The following is a 16,227-nucleotide window of genomic DNA, read 5'->3' as shown; positions in this document are numbered from 1 at the left end:
GAAAATAGTTAACAGCACATAGCATGTCATCTTTTTTTCCCTTTCCCTATACAGAATGAAGGATTATACTGTTTCATCACAAACATCTTTTAGTTTGTCGAAGATATTGGTAATCTGTTTACACCTTGATGTGTAGTTGACTGGATTTTACAAATTTAAATGTTTTCATATTTCTTAGATCATTGAGATACAGAAATAAAATTTTTTGGCCAGTGTGAATCCACATCATTCATGATTAAAAACATACTGGGTTATAGGATACCATTAAAATTTCAACAGAAGTAGTGATTTATTTTTGCCAGAATTCTTATTTTTTTAAATTTTTCTTCAGGGAGGTGTTATCAGTGAAGAGTTCTGAGTTATATGTAAGTTCCCTTATCTTCACATTCAGATCTGCTTCTTTCACCAAAAAACAGTAGAGTTCATAAATATTCATCTCTCTTACATTCTAATTCAGTTAAAATTTAGACAGAATCACAAAATGGCAACTGATGGAAAGTGAAGTCAATAAATAGTTTATGAAAATGTGCATTGTTGGTATAAAAATAGACTGTAATTTCTTCACGTACGTTGTTCCAAACTCATAGCAATTCTCTTTTCATCTGCTGTTGATTGTGTTTAAAGTTACATTATTTCATTGGAAAAAAATCTATAGCTGTTTGAATATCGTGCTAAATATTGCAGTTTCCCATATTAACCATATCATTGAATACTCTTCTCTTTGCGTACTATCATTTTCCAAAATCTTGTTTTGGTATCTGAAACTGTTTTCAAGATATGAGGAATTTTGTGAATATTTTGTTCTGCCATTTTTGCTGGCACACAAGTTCAGGATGAAGCGCTTTACATATGATCATTTTTCTAGAAATTATGGTAGATAACAGTATCCTTTAAAGTTTAAAGAAAAATTCAAGATGTTAGCTACATTTCATATGCAGCAACATATGACCTAAGATGCACTTAACGCAAATTGGTAGTGATGTCTATTTTTCACTGCAAACTTTCCAAAATTCTTGTAATAGTTTACTTAATTCTCAAAGATCACAATAAATATGACCATTAACAAAATGATAGACAGTTCATCATGAAACTGACAAACAAAGCCATAAGATCTGCAAGGATTCAATTTTTTTACTGAATAGTGTATTTACATTCATTTGAGAAAGATTGCAATTTGGCAGGCTTGCACACCTTGCCGTTCACACAGTCAAGCCAGCCAGCTAGCTTCCATATTGAATCATACATTTGGTGAGAGGCTCAGTATGCAAGGTAGCTGTCATCCCCATCTGCTAGCTGACAGTCATGCACACCTCCTAGCAAACTTGGCAGTGAATGTTACTCCATGTGAGGTGGGCTTAACAGTTTTCTGGGAAACGCTTTCCTTTTTCTAAAGCTATGTAATCAGCAAAGACCATTTGTAGCAAGACATTTAACAAACCAGTGATTTGTCAGATGAGCTGTTCCTCTCACTTAAAAAACATTCCTATCCAAAGGCAATGCATCTTTTAAGTAGCTGATTGAACTAATTCCCCAAGTACATTAAGTGGCCTGGTAAAAGAAAACAGTTATCAATTTAAAGTTTAATTTAAACACTACCATAGTTTTTGTTGTTGTGTTCTTCAGGCCAAATAGCACTTGTTGCAGCTCTCCATACGAGTCCGTCCTTTGCAGGCCTTTTTTTCTATGCATAACTACAGCACCATACATTCACCTGAACTTCCTTATGGTAGTCAAGCCTTAGCCTCCCTCTGTACTCCCCCCCCCCCCCCTCCTCCTCCGCTTCCCTCTTTTGCCAAAGTATCTACTCCTTGGTACCTCAAGATACATCCTATCAACTAATACTTTTCTTTAGACTGGTGGTGCCATAAAGCTCTTTTCTCCTCAACATTTTAGGGCATTTTGATTAGGTACTTGATCTACCAGCTAATCCTCAAAATTTGTCTGTATGTGTATCATCCACATTTCATATTCATATAAAGCTACACTCCAGACAAATGCTTAAATGCTTTCAGAGGAGACTTCCTTACATTTAAATTATAGTCATTGTGGAGATATTTCACTGTTTCAGATAAATTTTTCTTGCTGTTGCTAGTTTACATTTTATATCCTCTATACTTCTGACATCATGCTTTTTTTTGCTTTCAGTATCTAATTTTCTAATCAATTTCCTTCGGTATCAGGTTGTCTGATTTTTCTATATTCCATCACTCACATTTTACTTTTGTTGATGTTCATCTGATAATTTCTCTTTCAAGACACCTTCCATTCCTTTCCAATGATCCTCCAAGTACTTTGTTGTGTCAACAGCAAATCTCAATTTTTATTTCTTCTCCATGAACTTAAATTCTCTTTCTAAATTTCTCTTTGGTTTCAGTTACTGTTTGTTCATGGTACTGATTGAATAACATGTGAGAAGGGCTAGAACCCAGCTCACTCCCTTCTCAACCACTGCCCCTCTTTCATGTCATTCGACTCTTATAACTGCAGTGTCTTTTTGGTACAGATTGTGGATATCTTTTGCTCCCTGTATTTTATTCCTGCTGTCTGCAGAAATTCAAAGACTGTACTCCAGTCAATGCTGTCAAAAGCACCTTTTAAATCTACAAATTTTATAAATTCAGGTTCTCATGTTGTTAAATCTTCAAAGTTAACACATATATTTCGGACAACACAACAACACATATAAGTCACTGAGTAAGTGGACCTGTGAACAAGTCGGCATTCGAATAGACACTGAGTCTCAGTCTAGCGGCCGCTGCTCGGCTGGCCGCTTAGGTGGCGCAGCTGCTGCATGGCTGGCAGACAGCGCCGCACGTAGAGGACGCACGTAATTGCGCGGCGGCACTTTGAATAATCGGCGAGTCACAACACTTTTCCCCCCTTTGAAATGGTTGCACTGGTCTTGATGTAGGTGTCCTGGAGATGGCTAACGTCCATAGGCGTTGTTTGACTCGCCGTAAAGTCTCAAGGAGGAGGCTTCCCGTACGGATGGAAGTGTCCCTGATGATAACGGGTCGAGATGACAGGAGACGTAGGGGTCGAATCTGCTGGGGCCCCATGTACCAATCCGCCCGTTGCGGCAAGTCCAGTTGATATGACAGGAGACATGGGCGATGTGTCGGCGTCCGTTGGAGGAGGAGGCGAGTAGATGTACTCTGACAGAGGATGGTCCTCCGGTTCCTGCATGGGCACGTCTCCTGGTGGCGTCCATTCTGGTGCTGGCATCGCGATGACGGTGAGAGGGCTGCGTTGTGAGCATTGAGAGATGCCAAGATCCCGAGCATCAGGTAGAGCCAAAGGTGGTGTGGCGGCATTCGGAACAGGCGTTGCTGGCACCCGAGGCCGAAGCTGGCCCGAATGACGCACTGCAGCACCCGTGTCCGTCTGGATTTCATACAGGCATCTGCCACGGTGTCGTAAGATGCGGCCCGGGCTCCATTTTGGCCGCCTGCCATATCCCCGTACCCAGACGAGGTCGTCGGCGGTGAACCGGCCAAGTGAAGGCACCTGCGGCCGTGAGGTGGGAGGCTGCAGAAGATGAAGTAGCGTGCGGGGCTGTCGGCCATGTAAGAGCTCAGCCGGGCTGTGATCGCCCATGGGGGTGAAACGGTAAGACGCCAGGAACTGGAGAAGCGCATCATCAGCAGCAGAAGAAGTCAGAAGTTTCCGCATCTGAGCCTTAAATGTGCGGACCAGTCGTTCAGCCTCACCGTTGGATTATGGATGGAACGGTGGGGCCGTGACATGCGTAACGCCGTGACAAGCACAAAAATCCGCAAAGTCGGAAGAGGCAAATTGCGGACCATTATCAGTAACAAGAGTAGAGGGGAGGCCTTCCAAAGAAAAAATGCGGGCGAGAGCACTGGTGGTTGCCGTGGTGGTAGGTGACGTGCAACGGACAATGAAAGGAAAGTTAGAGTAGGCATCAATTACGAGGAGCCAATAAGTACCTAAAAAGGGTCCCGCAAAGTCAGCATGAATGCGCTCCCAGGGCTTCTCAGGTGAAGGCCACGGTGACAAAGATGACTTCGGGGCAGCGGCCTGTGACGCACAAGGGCCGCAGGCAGCGACCATGTGTGCGATTTCAGAGTCGATGCCAGGCCAGTACACATGACGGCGCGCCAGAGATTTTGTGCGGGACACACCCCAGTGCCCCTGGTGAAGGAGGCGCAAGACCGAAGCACACAAAGACGCAGGTACCACAACACGCAGCGAAGCATTGTCAGTGGAGAGGAGGATAACACCATCCCTAGCCGTGAGGCGGTAGCGCAAAGTGTAGTAGTTCCGCAACGGATCAGAAGTCTTAGCGGACAGGCGATCTGGCCAACCCTTCTGAATACAGTGTAAAATCCAGGAGAGGGTAGGGTCAGAACCCGTAGCAGCCACCAGCCTGTCCCCAGTGATGGGGAACCCGTCCACAACCCGCTGCTCGGCAACATCCAGGTGGAAACACAAAAGTTCGTCCCTATCGAATGCCTGATCCGGCCCATGGGAAGGCGAGACAAAGCATCAGCATTCGCATGTTGAGCCGTTGGCTGGAAATGAATCTCATAATTGAAACGGGACAAGTAAAGAGCCCAACGCTGGAGGCGGTGTGCAGCCTTGTCGGGAAGTGACGTTGATGGATGAAACAAGGAAACAAGTGGTTTGTGATCCGTAACAAGATGAAATTTTGAGCCATAGAGAAAAACACCAAACTTATGAAGAACATAAATGATGGCCAAAGCTTCTTTCTCAATTTGAGAATACTTTTGTTGGGCATCCGTGAGCGTTTTGGAGGCATAAGCGATGGGTTGTTCTGAACCGTCAGAAAAACGGTGCACAAGGACTGCACCGACCCCGTATTGAGAGGCGTCTGTGGCAAGAACAAGATGTTGGCCAGGTCGATAAGTAGCCAGGCACGGGGCCTGTTTCAGCATAGTCTTTAATTTCCGGAAAGCCGCGTCACATGACGCGGACCAGTGAAAAGGCACCTTTTTATGCAACAGGCGATGCAACGGCTGAACCACCGACGCCGCAGATGGTAAAAACTTGTGATAGTATGCTATTTTCCCCAAGAAGGCCTGCAGTTCCTTAACAGATGTAGGGCGAGGAAGGGCATCGATCGCAGCAACAGTGTGTTGAAGCGGACGAATACCATCCCGAGATAGTTGAAACCCCAAGTACGTGATAGATGCCTGAAAAAATTGTGATTTCTGAAGATTACACTTAAGACCGGCAGTCTGTAAGACATTAAAAATTGTGCGGAGATTTTGAAGATGTTCTTCAGTGGTGGAGCCAGTGACAACTATATCGTCCATGTAATTGATACACCCCGGGACAGGGAGCAATAATTGTTCCAAGAATCACTGAAAAAGAGCAGGGGCGCTAGCAACCCCAAATGGCAAGTGTTGGTATTGATAGAGGCCGAAAGGCGCGTTAAGGACCAGAAACTGCCGGGAAGCAGCGTCGAGAGGAAGTTGTAGATAAGCTTCCGACAGGTCAATTTTAGAAAAATACTGTCCTCCTTCGAGTTTAGTGAACAGTTTTTCAGGACGGGGCATAGGGTAAGTGTCGATGAGGCATTGAGCATTTACAGTGGCTTTGAAATCGCCACAGAGACGAATATCACCATTGGGCTTAGCAACTACAACGACAGGAGAGGACCACACACTGGAAGTGACAGGAAGCAAGACCCCTGAAGCAGTGAGACGATCCAACTCCCGTTTTACCCGATCACGAAGGGCCACAGGCATGAGCCGAGCCCGAAAAAACTTAGGCCGAGCAGTGGGTTTGAGCATGATATGAGCTTCAAAGTCATTTGCACGGCCCAACCCAGGAGAAAAAAGGGACGAAAACGTCATCGACAAGGAATCCAGTTGAGCATAAGGAATAACGTCAGAGACAATATTGACAGAGTCATCTATGGAAAACCCAAAAACGCGAAAGGCATCGAAACCAAAAAGATTTTCTGCGTTGCTCTGGTCGACCACAAATATGGGAACAGTGCGAACGACGGATTTGTAAGATACCTCAGCATTAAACTGTCCCAAGAGAGAAATCTTCTGTTTATTGTACGTCCGTAATTGCCGAGTGACAGGGGACAGGAGTAGATAACCCAGCTGAAGATACGTCTGAGAATTAATTATAGTGGCAGCAGAACCAGTATCCACTTGCATGCGAACATCTCGACCAAGGATTTGGACAGTGAGGAATAACTTCCCTGAAAGGGAAGAAGTGCAATTGACAGACAACACAGAATCAGAATCAGCGTCATGTTCATGACACATGACCTTTCTTTTTGCAATTGTGACACACAGCCCAACGTTGGGGACAATCCTCGCGTGAATGTTTCGTGAAACACCGCGGACATGAAGGAAGTTGCCGGGGATTTTGCTGCAGTTTCTTAGTGGGTTGTTTACGGCTAGGCCGAGGCTGCGCGTGGGAGCGTACTGCGGCCACGTCGGCCGGCGGGGACGCGCCGCATGCGTCGTCAACAGCGCACAGAGGTTGTATTTCCCCAACGTCACCCCACACTTCTATTTGCGCCCCAGCGTTGCGAGAAATTTCAAAAGACTGCGCAATGGAGAGAACTTCATCTAGAGTCGGATTCGCCAACTGAAGGGCACGTTGCCGAACTTCTTTGTCGGGTGCCGACCGGATAATAGCATCCTGTACCATGGAATCGGCATAGGATTCTTTGTGAATGTCAGTAACAAATTGACACTTTTGACTGAGGCCGTGAAGTTCAGCAGCCCAAGCGCGATAGGGCTGATTTGGTTGTTTTTGACAATGATAAAAGGCAACACGAGAGGCTACCACATGCGTTTGCTTTTGAAAATAGACAGACAGAAGGGAGCACATTTGAGCAAAGAACAAAGACACAGGATCCTTCAAAGGAGCCAATTGCGACAACAACCGATACATTTGAGGTGAAATCCAGGAAAGGAACAGAGACTTACATGGTTGTTCGTCCGTGACATGAAATGCCAAGAAGTGCTGTCGAAGACGTTTTTCATAATCAGACCAGTCTTCTGCCGTCTCATCGTAAGGTGGAAAAGGAGGTACAGCCAACGACGAGAAACGCCCCGCATTTGACGCCGCGACGAAATCGCGAATCGCCGCTGTGAGAAGCGTTTGCTGTTCAAGGAGATTTTGCAAGAGCTGCTCGACTGTAGCCATGGAACCCTGTGAGTCAATGGTGAAAAGGAAAAATCCCATCCTCATCGCCAATTGTTAAATCTTCAAAGTTAACACATATATTTCGGACAACACAACAACACATATAAGTCACTGAGTAAGTGGACCTGTGAACAAGTCGGCATTCGAATAAACGCTGAGTCTCAGTCTAGCGGCCGCTGCTCGGCTGGCCGCTTAGGTGGCGCAGCTGCTGCATGGCTGGCAGACAGCGCCGCACGTAGAGGACGTGCGTAATTGCGCGGCGGCACTTTGAATAATCGGCGAGTCACAACACATGTTTTCAATTTATCTTCTAAGGTAAGTCAGTACTGCTTCACATGTTCGAACCCAAACAGTTACATATAATCTCTGACTGTCTTCTTGACTCTAGTCCACCAGCAGCAATGGAGAGTAAATCTTTGACAATGCCGACTACTTGTACTGACAAATGTCAGAAAAATCATTCAACAAACATTGCCAAAGATCCCGAGCTAAACTCCAACAGACAATATGTCAACAAGTGACCATAAAAGCCTCAGCAATTTTGTGACTATTAAACTGTTATCTCAATACTATTCATATTCATAATCACCTGCTTTCTTTGGTTTTGGAATTATTACATTTGTATTATATTTTGAGGGTAACTTTCCAGGCTTATATATCCTGTGTACCAAGTATAATAGTTTTCTAATGTTTGGTTCTCACAAGGATCTAAATAATTCAGAAGGAATGTCATCTGCTCTAGGGGCCACATTTTGACTTAGGTCTTTCAATGCAGTGTCAATCTCCCATCTCATTTACATCTACATCAACATCGACTTCCTCTTCCACTTCCATAACATTGTCTTCAAGTTTATTTATTTTCAAGCCTTTCCATATATGCCATCCACCTTTTAGCCTTCCCTTCTTTGCTTAGTACTGGCTTGCCATCTGAGCTTTTAATATTCAAACAGCTGTCTCTCTTCTCTCTGAAGATTTCTTTAATCTCTCCATTTATGGGATATAAACTGTTTTGGGCACTGTCTTTCCTCCTCATGCATACGTCCCTGACCGCTAAATGGCAGACACCTATATCTGCGTATATCTACATATGTAGTTTGCAAGCTACCTAACAATGTGTGGCAAAGGGCACTCTGTGTATTACTACACTTGCTCTTTCTTTGCTTCAGTCACATATGGGGTGCAGGATGAATGGGTGTTGGTAAGCCTCCATATAAGTTCAAATCTCTCAAATTGTACCTTCTTCAAAACATGTATATAGGAGGAAGCAATATATTGGTTGATTCATTTCATAATGCAAACCCTCAAAATTTTAACAGTAAACCACACTATTATGCACAACACCTCTCTCATAGTGTCTGCCATTGGAGTTGGGTGAGCATCTCTGACACTTTCTCACCTACTAGATCTTCTCTACTTCCTGCATCTATTCTACCTGTAAGGCACTCAGACTACAGGGAAGTACTCAAGAACCAGTCGAATGAGGGTTTTTTAAGCTACCTCCCCCATGGGTACACAACACACGAGGACTTCTTCTAGTGACTCACACTCTGGCATCTGCTTTTCCTACAATTCATTGTATGGGATCATTCTGCAGCCTTCCTGCCTACTTATTTGCAGTATACTACTTTTGCTAATCCCAGCACTAAGAGTCAGTCCTCAGTAGATTTACCTGCATTTTGCTAAAAAAAATTTTAACTTGTGAATGTACAAGAGCTTACAGCCTCCTGGAACTTCAGACATTATCCACCAAACCATTAGTATACAGGATTACTCAGCATGAAAAAAGTCTCACTTGGTGACATATAGACTCTTTTCATAGCTATGTTAATTACAGATATGTCAGTATCAATTTTGATTTTTCAAGTGGAACTCTAATAATGTCTGCTGCTAGTACTGTAATTCCAAAAGAGACAAATTCAATGGCATGCCAGTCTTCAACATCCTATTAGTAATGTCAGAGTAATTAAAATGTTTAAAACATAGGATTTATCTGTTTGGAACATGAAATTGACTACTATTCTTATGTGGCAGCATGTGCTGTTAGATGGAACTGTCGCATCAGGCTGATGAGGTGCTCCAGCTTGACACAGCTAAGAGTGTCTATTTACAAAAGAAAGCTTTTATTTAAAACTGATACTAACCACACTTGGCTAAATGTGGCTGGATTGGTACAATAACTGGATACATGCCATCTGCGGATGATTGACTAGCCAACTACAATAAAAATTCTGCTTTTGTTTCTGCCAGAACCTTGAAAAGAAAGATGCACATTAAAAATTGAATGGGTTTGGAAAAAGGAAATTGTGGTATAAATATTATTAATTAAATGAGAGATCCCTTCTGTGTCATTGTACCTGCTGCAACAGTGATTTTTTAAATACTCTTAGGTCATAAGAACATGTGCAAAGACTTCATCTTTGAGTTTATCCCAGAGAAAAAGTTCAGTTAAATCAAATTATGTGAATGTGCTGGCCATTTGACAATGTCCTTTCATGTCCTACCCAACAACCTGGAAAGAGCTGGATGAGCACATTCCTAGCCACAACCGGTAGTGCTAGAGCACATATATCTGTGTATTTAAAGGCATAACTTTGATAAGGAATTTTACATGGCTTTTACCCATATGGAAGTTTATCCAGTGAAATAAGGACCATCACATAGTCTCCAATAATCTTGCACAAAATGTTCACATTCCACTGCCTCTGATGTTCAGCATGCCTCAGTTTCTGCTATTTCTCAATCACCCAGTAATGCATATTTATTACATTCAGCTTTCTATGATTTGTAAAGATAACTTCATTGAGAAAGAGAATTCTATGGAGAAAGATCTGTTGTCCAAATGTCGCATCAGAACCGAGCTACAGAATTCCATGTGTCTTCTGCAATCCCAATGGTTAATCTGCTGGTGAAGTGATATGATATGGATGGAGGCTATTTGTGTGCAAACTGCTAACAATGCTGAATTGACTTATTCCATAAGCACGAACAATTTCTCTGGAGCTGTGGTGTCAATTATGGGCAACAGCTGCCAGAACATTTATTTTGCTCACACCTTCATTACCATCTTCACTCTTACTCTCCTTGTAGTATTCCAGTGTCCTTTCTATAACAATGTTTTGCACATTCTCTGAACTGTCATTGTTGGGCAGAGTCTTTTGGAAAACGTTTGTGCATACAACTCAGCTGTTCTCTTCATGTTCCTTCTGCGTTCTTCGTAAAGAAGTAGTATATCTTGTTTCGTTCGGTTTGTGAAAGAAACTTTTCTTTTTTTACCTACACAGTACACAAGGCACATGAATGACAGAGGCAAAATAAAAGCTACATTCCTTCTATGCCCCTTTCATACTGGTATTGCGGCAGTGCAACACTGTTTTTTTCTTATCCAACATGAGATATTTCCTTATTTGGGTATGAAATCATGAACTTTCACACAACACTATTGGTTTCATATTCAAAACAGATAAATCATAACTTCTAAATATTGTCATTACTCCGAAACTGCCAACTGGGTTTTGAAGAGTGAAACATCATTGAATTTGCCTGTTTTAGAACTAAGACACTAGCAGCAGAAATTAATATAATTCCATTTGAAAATGTGAAGTTGATACCAATATCTCTGTAATTAATATGCCTATAAAAAAAGTCTCATATCCATTTAGTGAGGACTTTCTCACAAGTCATTTGTGGGAAAAGAGTGTTATATCTTTCATGGTTCTGCAAATATTTGAAATCAACACCTTAGCTAAATTACCCTAGGGAAAGTAATCCTTCTCTAACACTCTCATGATGTAAACTCAAAGCTACTTCAATATTTTCAAATTTCTCTCCATTAACAGTGACATGCTGTGTTCTGTTTGCTAGGAACTCCCCACGCCAATTGCAGATGTTGTGTGATACTCTGTATGCTCTTCTGTTTGTTATGGGTCAATATGGAACTTTATTGAAAACTTTCAGAACCAAAGAACAAGGCATAAAAATTACTGGGAGCAAATGAACTGTTATCATAAGTATAATTACTGATATTTGTGGCTTTTACTGTCTAACATTTCATTGGTGTCAGTTTAAGAATTGCCGATGACTCATAAGGTAATGTTGTTGCCATTGGTGGACAGATGCTGTTGCGGCAGACAGAGCTTCATTTGGGAAATAAATGTATCCTTACTTTTTATCATAAAATATGATTTACATGCTGCAAAGCGATTTGATGTAATGTCAGCTACTAAGTATCATTTATTTTTTATTCTTCTCTGTTGCCGTTCGTAATGCATGTATCTTCTGTTGTTGTTGTTGTTGTGGTCTTCAGTCCTGAGACTGGTTTGATGCAGCTCTCCATGCTACTCTATCCTGTGCAAGCTGCTTTATCTCCCAGTAACAACTGCAACCTAAATCCTTCTGAATCTGCTTAGTGTATTCATCTCTTGGTCTCCCTCTACGATTTTTACCCTCCACGCTGCCCTCCAATACTAAATTGGTGATCTCTTGATGCCTCAGAACATGTCCTACCAACCGATCCCTTCTACTAGTCAAGTTGTGCCACAAATTTCTCTTCTCCCCAATCCTATTCAATACCTCCTCATTAGTTATGTGATCTACCCATCTAATCTTCAACATTCTTCTGTAGCACCACATTTCAAAAGCTTCTATTCTCTTCTTGTCCAAACTATTTATCATCCATGTTTCACTTCCATACATGGCTACACTCCATACAAATACTTTCAGAAACAACTTCCTAACATTTAAATCTATACTCGATGTTAACAAATTTCTCTTCTTCAGAAACGCTTACCTTCCCATTGCCAGTCTACATTTTATATCCTCTCTACTTCGACCATCATCAGTTATTTTGCTTCCCAAATAGCAAAACTCCTTTACTACTTTAAGTGTCTCATTTCCTAATCTAATTCCCTCAGCATCACCTGACTTAATTCGACTACATTCCATTATCCTCGTTTTACTTTTGTTGATGTTCATCTTATATCCACCTTTCAAGACACTGTCCATTCCGTTCAACTGCTCTTCCAAGTCCTTTGCTGTCTCTGACAGAATTACAATGTCATCGGCAAACCTCAGAGTTTTTATTTCTTCTCCATGGATTTTAATACCTACTCCGAATTTTTCTTTTGTTTCCTTTACTGCTTGCTCAATATACAGATTGAATAACATCGGGGAGAGACTACAACCCTGTCTCACTCCCTTCCCAACCACTGCTTCCCTTTCATGCCCCTCGACTCTTATAACTGCCATCTGGTTCCTGTACAAATTGTAAATAGCCTTTCGCTCCCTGTATTTTACCCCTGCCACCTTCAGAATTTGAAAGAGAGTATTCCAGTCAACATTGTCAAAAGCTTTCTCTAAGTCTACAAATGCTAGAAACGTAGGTTTGCCTTTCCTTAATCTAGCTTCTAAGATAAGTCGTAGGGTCAATATTGCCTCACGTGTTCCTATATTTCTACGGAATCCAAACTGATCTTCCCCGAGGTCGGCTTCTACTAGTTTTTCCATTCATCTGTAAAGAATTCACATTAGTATTTTGCAGCCGTGACTTATTAAACTGATAGTTTGGTAATTTTTACATCTGTCAACACCTGCTTTCTTTGGGATTGGAATTATTATATTCTTCTTGAAGTCTGAGGGTATTTCGCCTGTCTCATATACCTTGCTCACCAGATGGTAGAGTTTTTTCAGGACTGGCTCTCCCAATGTATCTTCTATGTTTAATTTACTTTGGTATTTTCAACTTCAATCAGAAGCTGTGTGCTGTTGAGATGAGTGAAATGATCACCATCATTCCAGGAAAATTCGGAATGTTTAGTGTACCCCTGTGTGCAGTTTTTGTGTTGTCTGGAGGGTGTACTGTTGCCTGAAAATCCAATTGTGTGATATTTTCTTGATGTTACATGTTGTTTACGTAGAGTCATTCTTAGATACTCATTTCTTGACAGTGCACGAGTACATTTTGTGTTGTTCAACAAAAAACTGGCTGATACTTTCACTGTTCCAATAAAAAACATTTTGAAAAAATGGTGAAAAATTTTGTGAAATCATTTTTCTAAAATTAAGAAACATTTGGCATATGATGCTCAAAATCATGTAAAGCATATGACATGCTGATTGAGAATTTAAAGTTCAACCTTTAACTTAGAATCTTAGAATTTTAAAGAATAATTGGTATATTTGTATGGTGGATTATGTAGACTGTGCAGTCTGTTGTTGTGTGGCCTTGACATGTTTCTGTTATCTGTGCCCAGTGCTATCAAAAATTGTAATTTATAGGGAGTCATGGTTTAATTATGTCAGCGTTTGTCTAGAAACTATGTAGAAGAAAAGTTTAATGCTATGGATCCTCAGGAGTTGTTGTGCATGTGTGTGAGCCCTCATCAGCTTTTTAATCTCCACAATACATAATTTTTTTTATGCTGAGAAAAATGGTTGCAGTGTGTCAATTTGATCTCCAGAATAGTTTTTTTTTTTTTGTATAGCTTTTTAAAATAATGCTTATGAATCATTCAAATGGATAAACTGGAATACCAGTTTAGGGCAGTTTATTGCCAATGTAAATGTATCCAAAGTAGGTGCAGGTGTATAATTAGTTTGCTGCTTCATTCTCAGTAACTGAGAAATAGGCTTATGAAATCAAATATGGCTGTAGTAACGTCCTACTCTTGAAGATGATCCCCATGGATGATGTCTCAGAACTGCAAACATGATTGTCCATTTTCTTCCTTTTTTCAACATGAGAATTCATACATGTAGGACTGGTATAACGGAAATGAAAGCTGTTAATAACAATAGTAAACCATTGACAGTGGAACTGCTAGTGGCCAGTTGGTAATTTGGTGTGATGTGACAGTGAGTAATTTCCACAAAGTGAGAAAGTGCACCATGTAGTATTGTATAAATCATGAAAAGGTTTCTTGCAAAATAGATACCACATTTGCTGGCCATAAGTAAATGCAAAACCCATTTCTGAACAATACTTGTTCTGTTTTAAAGAGAAGCACTCAATGTTATGAGTCAGTTTGTTAATGTGTATGAAACATAGATTCCCCAACTCATGCTAAGATCAGTGTTTTTGTTAATAAATGTGTCACTTACTGTGTCATATTAGAATTATCACATAGTACTGAAATATCCAGCAAAGCTCATGACATCACAGCCAGTAATCTGTCATAGTGCAGAAACTACAAAAGAATAATTGCCATCTTCAATTAAACATTTGTGATAGTAATTGACAGCATATGAGACTAATAATCAGCTATACAGTGGGATTTTGATTATGATAATTTGCTATGATTCTGTAATTTTACAGAACTTCTGCAGTAATCATTGTTACAAGGCAGCAAAATATCTAAAGGATCAGCTTCTGACAAGTCCACTTTGGCTGCGTGACAAAGAAGAAATTCCACCGTTCAAGCTGTTGTCAATGAGTAAATCAAGGTAAGATGACACTAGTTGTTTTTTATGTTCTAAATTTGTTTATGTGTATATTAACAATTTTAGGTATTTAACCCTTAAGCTTTCTTAAAAAATAATCATCATTCTGTACGCCTTTATTTTATAGTGGCATGGTTGGAGATGAGGTACACTTTCAACAAGAAAGTCTTGTGGATGAAATAACACAATTGAAAGATGACAACTCCAAAAATTTAAGTGCTATATTAACAGAATCTGAAATAAATGCAGGATTACAAAACACTACAAATGAATATGTATGTGTAATGAAGACAGAATTTAATGAAATTCTCTCTGAAAGTAGTAAAAATCTCAATTTACCTTCAGAAAGCAATGGAAATGTATCTAAAGCAAGTGTAAATGCGAATGAGTATGCTAGAGTTAATGAAATTAAAGAGGAGGATATATTGGAACAGTCTGAAAAAGTAACGCTGACAAAAAATGAGTGTAGTGGTGTTGAAATTCAAAGTGGTTTGGATTATCATAGCCTCGGTGCTAAAATGGAAAGTTTGAAGGAGAAAAAAACAGCTTCAGAAGATAGTAAAGACGCTGTAAAGAAGAAAAACACAAATATTCGGAAAAAAGAGAAAAAGGAAAGTTTAGGTAAACATTCAGCAATCAAAGTACATATTAATAAACAAGAAGAAGCTCCTTTAACAACACTGCTAGTTGAGAAGTGTGTACGAGAATGGTTTACACTTGACTCAATGTACTTTCTTTTTGGTGAGGAGAGAATGAAGGAAATGGTTGCAGACAAGGATATAACTCATTACTTCAAACCTACTGAGAGTGATTCTTGGGATCCAGGTATGCGAGAGCGTTACATTGCTATATGCAAGAAACTCAATTTATTGGAACTGGAAGATATTAATTATGACAATAAAATTACCAAGGAGAATAAGGAGCTGAGACCACTACCAGAGTATTCCAGTATTAAGGAAGAGGGACTGAAAATGCAGTTGAAGGTTAGGGCATTTTTTGCTGGAAAAACTGCCTACGAGGACTCTTCAGTTGAAGATAGTTCACAAGAAAATGAGTCCAGTGGAAATTTTATCCCACTGGTTGATCTGCATTCAAAGAATGCTCTTCGCAGGAGAATAGTGTTGGACCGCTTCAATAGAATGTAAGTATTAGTATCTAGGTAATAAATAAATGACATAGATCATGTATTACAAGTTTGTGTTTACAGCAGTTCAAAGCAGTAAGCAGTCAATGCCGTATAATTATTACTACCTTAATAAGGGTGACTACTCAGTATATGCTATCTTGGTGAAGTAAACTTTTAAGTTATTGGTGGTATAATTTTTATTCAGTTATGTAAAATAATACTTCTTTACAAAATTTGTGTTGCTTTCCTTTTATCTCCCACTTCACTGTTTCTTATTAGACTTTTGTTCTGTTTTCCATGTAGACAAAATCAACTGCAGTGACATTTGCCAAAACCTTTGACAAATTTGCACTGTGCTCTTTGTTTTATTTTTCTTTGGTATTGGTAATAAATATTCATTTGTAAAATGAAATTTTTTGCAATCTGAATTAATTTTTTAAAAAAAGAAAAGAAATAAATATTTCTTTTAGCTGCAAATGCAACCAGATGCGAATAAAAAATAGTAA

At 40.3% G+C, this 16,227-nt stretch overlaps 1 protein-coding gene across 4 annotated transcripts in view; it reads left to right on the top strand.

The window, feature by feature from the left end:
* The window catches only part of LOC124612513 (putative RNA polymerase II subunit B1 CTD phosphatase RPAP2), a 42,433-nt gene that overhangs the window by 9,871 nt on the left and 16,335 nt on the right, over positions 1-16,227 (top strand). For all 4 annotated transcript variants that reach the window (XM_047140762.1, XM_047140761.1, XM_047140763.1 and 1 more), the window contains 2 exons: positions 14,471-14,598; positions 14,723-15,736. In XM_047140762.1, the coding sequence (XP_046996718.1) occupies positions 14,471-14,598; positions 14,723-15,736 (1,142 nt within the window). The remainder of the gene's footprint in view (positions 1-14,470; positions 14,599-14,722; positions 15,737-16,227) is intronic.

The sequence above is a fragment of the Schistocerca americana genome, chromosome 4 (genome assembly GCF_021461395.2).
Source record: "Schistocerca americana isolate TAMUIC-IGC-003095 chromosome 4, iqSchAmer2.1, whole genome shotgun sequence".
In the NCBI taxonomy this organism is placed as follows: domain Eukaryota; kingdom Metazoa; phylum Arthropoda; class Insecta; order Orthoptera; family Acrididae; genus Schistocerca; species Schistocerca americana.
This window is presented reverse-complemented; position numbering and strand designations above follow the sequence as displayed.